A 3,372-nucleotide genomic window follows, 5' to 3' on the forward strand; every position below is an offset into this window, starting at 1 on the left:
GTAGCCTTGGGGACCGAAGGAGAATTAACTCTGACATCCCGTATCAGAAACACAAACTCTGATGGAAAGCCGTTTACATTCACATTTGCTTATCACACCTATTTCTCTGTCTCAGACATCAGGTAATTCTCATTGCATACATTTATTCACTTCTGTTTCAAGAAGATTTGGAGTACTAAAAAAGATTTTAGTAATATGTTGATATACATTGGTTTCTTGTGTTCAGTGAAGTTCGGGTTGAAGGATTGGAAACGTTGGATTATCTTGACAACTTAAAGAACAGAGAACGATTTACTGAACAAGGCGACGCAATAACTTTTGAATCTGAAGTGAGTTTTCAATTCCAATCTCTCCGTTTTTTTTAAACCTCTTTTGTCCAGTATCATCATCATCACTCATAACAAAACAATTGTTGCTTGGTGAAAAAAATAGATTGACAAGATTTATCTAAGCACGCCTACAAAGATTGCCATTCTGGACCACGAGAAAAAGAGGACTTTCGTTATTCGCAAGGACGGGCTTGCTGATGCTGGTAAGATCCGAAACCCCTGTCTTTTGCAGTCAGATCAGAATCTGACTTTTTTTTAATATGACTGAATCATTTGATAATCATCTTTCAGTGGTGTGGAATCCTTGGGATAAGAAATCAAAGACGATCTCTGACTTGGGAGATGAAGACTATAAGCATTTTCTTTGTGTGGAAGCTGCAGCTATCGAGAGACCGATCACATTGAAACCCGGTGAAGAATGGAAGGGAAGACTCGAACTCTCAGCAGTTCCTTCTAGTTACTCCAGTGGACAGCTTGACCCCAAGAAAGTCCTTGAGTGACTCTCTCAAACTTCAAAAACATCATACTTCTCTTCTCTTTAATTGCAGGTAACTTCAGCTTACTCTTGGCCATTTAGATTCTTCTTGAGCACATACAAATCTTTCGTTTTGATTTTCATATTCTGTCATTTTTATAGTGTAGAACTTTTCTTATGATTTTGTCACTACTTTATAGTGTTAATAAAGTTTACATTTGTTTGTACAGTACTATAAAAACCAAGTGAAGGGAGGAGGAGTTGAAGATCATCGAATATACTATTTAAAGAAACTGAGATTGAATAAAATTGTTGCTTAATGCTTCTTAGTTCTCTTTCGTAACCACAAACATTAACGATTTGAGGATCAAGACAAGAGACTTTGCACCGGAAAATTTCCAATAGTTAAAATGTCGGTTACTAATATACTAGTAATATAGGTTGACTAATCAGCTGGATTGTGACGTTGGGATATGCCTTGAATTTAGATGTTAAGCGAACTAAAAAACCCGGCCTGGTCTTATTCAACTTCTAACATTTGTGGGTTAAACGTAATGCGCTAATAAAGTGTGGTCGTTACAAAAGGTTTTGGATAGGTTGTTCGTATTTATTTGGTTGGTGTAAGAGTAAAAAACTAGTGAAATAAAATGATAAAATAAATAATATCAACAAAGGAAGTGAATTCTGACCCAAGTCATTAAAAGTTAAAGATCTCAAGATCTGATCAGGATCTAAGAAACCATGATTTTTTTGGATCTTTAACCTTGAGTACATAGGATCTAAGTGAAAATTGATGTCTCTGTCCTGAGTTGATACACCTACTTCGTCTAAATCACAACAAATGAACTTCAACATTAACTGGTTTTGTAATAGACTTATAGTTACAAAAGTTAATGGGTTGATATGGACATCAATAATTGAAGTGCCATAATAATTGATAGAAGTAAACTAGTACTAACTCGAGAGATCAAGTACAAGATCAAAAGGACGATAGTAGACCAACGTGGGATATTTTACAATTACATCTATAACAAAGATACTGTTATGTGAAAACGAAAATTCATTACAATAAATAAAATAAGTAATAACCATAACGAAAAAAAAAAGAATGAGCATTTTTTTGGATCCACACAAGATTACATCTGGCTCGAACATCAAGAGATTCCCTGACTTTTACATTAAAAATTAATTTTATATAAAAATAATTAACTAATGGTGGGTTTTTGTCGTTAATGCTTTTCATTGGTTACAAAGCCATCATATTCTGAATCCGATTCATTGTATGTGGGAGCTGAAGTGAAATAAATATATAAAAAACAATATTAAACTATACTCTCCATAGTAAACATTGTACTCATTTAGTTCTGCAAATGTAATATCCAAATATACGCTTAATTTGTCCTAAGATCAAATTGGGATGAAAACTAAGGTTTTCGATTAGTAAAATTATGAAATAACATAATGATTACAATCAACAAATCATATAAATAAACAAAGATAATTGTAGGATCAATCTCAACATATTAAGGATATCATTTTTTTTCCCAAATTGTAATTTCAAATTTCGTTTTCGGCTGTACTATATATAATATGTAAAGTACAGAATAATAATCTAATTAAAAAAACAAAAAAAAAAGCAGAAAGTATCTAGTAGTAGCTAGTGAAGATAAGCTAAAGCTAAATCTAATAGTCGAGTGACAAGTGGACGAACTTGCACTTGAAAAAAGAAAATTAAAATAAAACCCACATGAGACATGACGAAGGCCCATTTTTATCTGTTCAGGTATCCGACACGTGGCTTATATAATAAGACCCACAAATAGCTTGAGAAAGAAAACCTTAATGATGTCGTAATTATCTGAATTTGTTATTTATTATTTATCTTAAAATGTTTAGTTTTTGTAACTTCATCAGTGAATATGACAATTTTTAGTCCGATCTACACTAATCTTCGGCTGGATCTTATAATATAAAATATTAATCTTAAGCTCTAAAACTAATTACTAATACGTATGTCGGTATGTAAGTGATAACACTGAACTGTGTTCGATTTCAATTTGGAAACAAAACTCGTTACTTGAATTCTCAACTTCTGTCCTGACATGTGATAAGTTTGTGAAAAAAAAAACTATTGTCAATGATCCTATCCATTCCTAGGATTAGTCACTGTTGGCTTTTGGATTTTCATTTGTTAGAGATATATCGCAAACAAGAGATATATCGCTCCAATGCTAATAATGACAAATAAAAATATAATTATTCTGTATATATTTAAATAATTATTCTGATCATAACTCATAATAGTTATTCTGATCATAACAAAAAATAATAAGGATGTGTGTGTATAGTCACTATAGTGGGGTAGAAACAAAGGACCCATAGGGTACGTTAGAAAGGCTACAACGCGTGCTAACTCTTTTTATTATTAAAATTTTATAAAATCCCAAATCTGTTTTTTATAACTCTTTGTCTTTGCTTCCACATGCCGTCACTTCACTTTTAACTCCCTTATTATGTATTTCTCTTTTTACATCACATATTAATATCATACTAGTAAATACTATAGTA

General features: G+C 32.1%; 1 protein-coding gene across 1 annotated transcript in view; it reads left to right on the forward strand.

The window, feature by feature from the left end:
* LOC104763541 (putative glucose-6-phosphate 1-epimerase) overlaps positions 1-1,230 on the forward strand; it is a 2,847-nt gene extending 1,617 nt beyond the window's left edge. Inside the window, exons 2-6 of the mRNA XM_010486898.1 lie at positions 5-122; positions 227-329; positions 433-532; positions 621-877; positions 1,035-1,230. Coding sequence (XP_010485200.1) covers positions 5-122; positions 227-329; positions 433-532; positions 621-829 — 530 coding nt within the window. The 3' untranslated portion in view covers positions 830-877; positions 1,035-1,230. The remainder of the gene's footprint in view (positions 1-4; positions 123-226; positions 330-432; positions 533-620; positions 878-1,034) is intronic.

This window comes from Camelina sativa, chromosome 18, assembly GCF_000633955.1.
Source record: "Camelina sativa cultivar DH55 chromosome 18, Cs, whole genome shotgun sequence".
In the NCBI taxonomy this organism is placed as follows: Eukaryota; Viridiplantae; Streptophyta; class Magnoliopsida; order Brassicales; family Brassicaceae; genus Camelina; species Camelina sativa.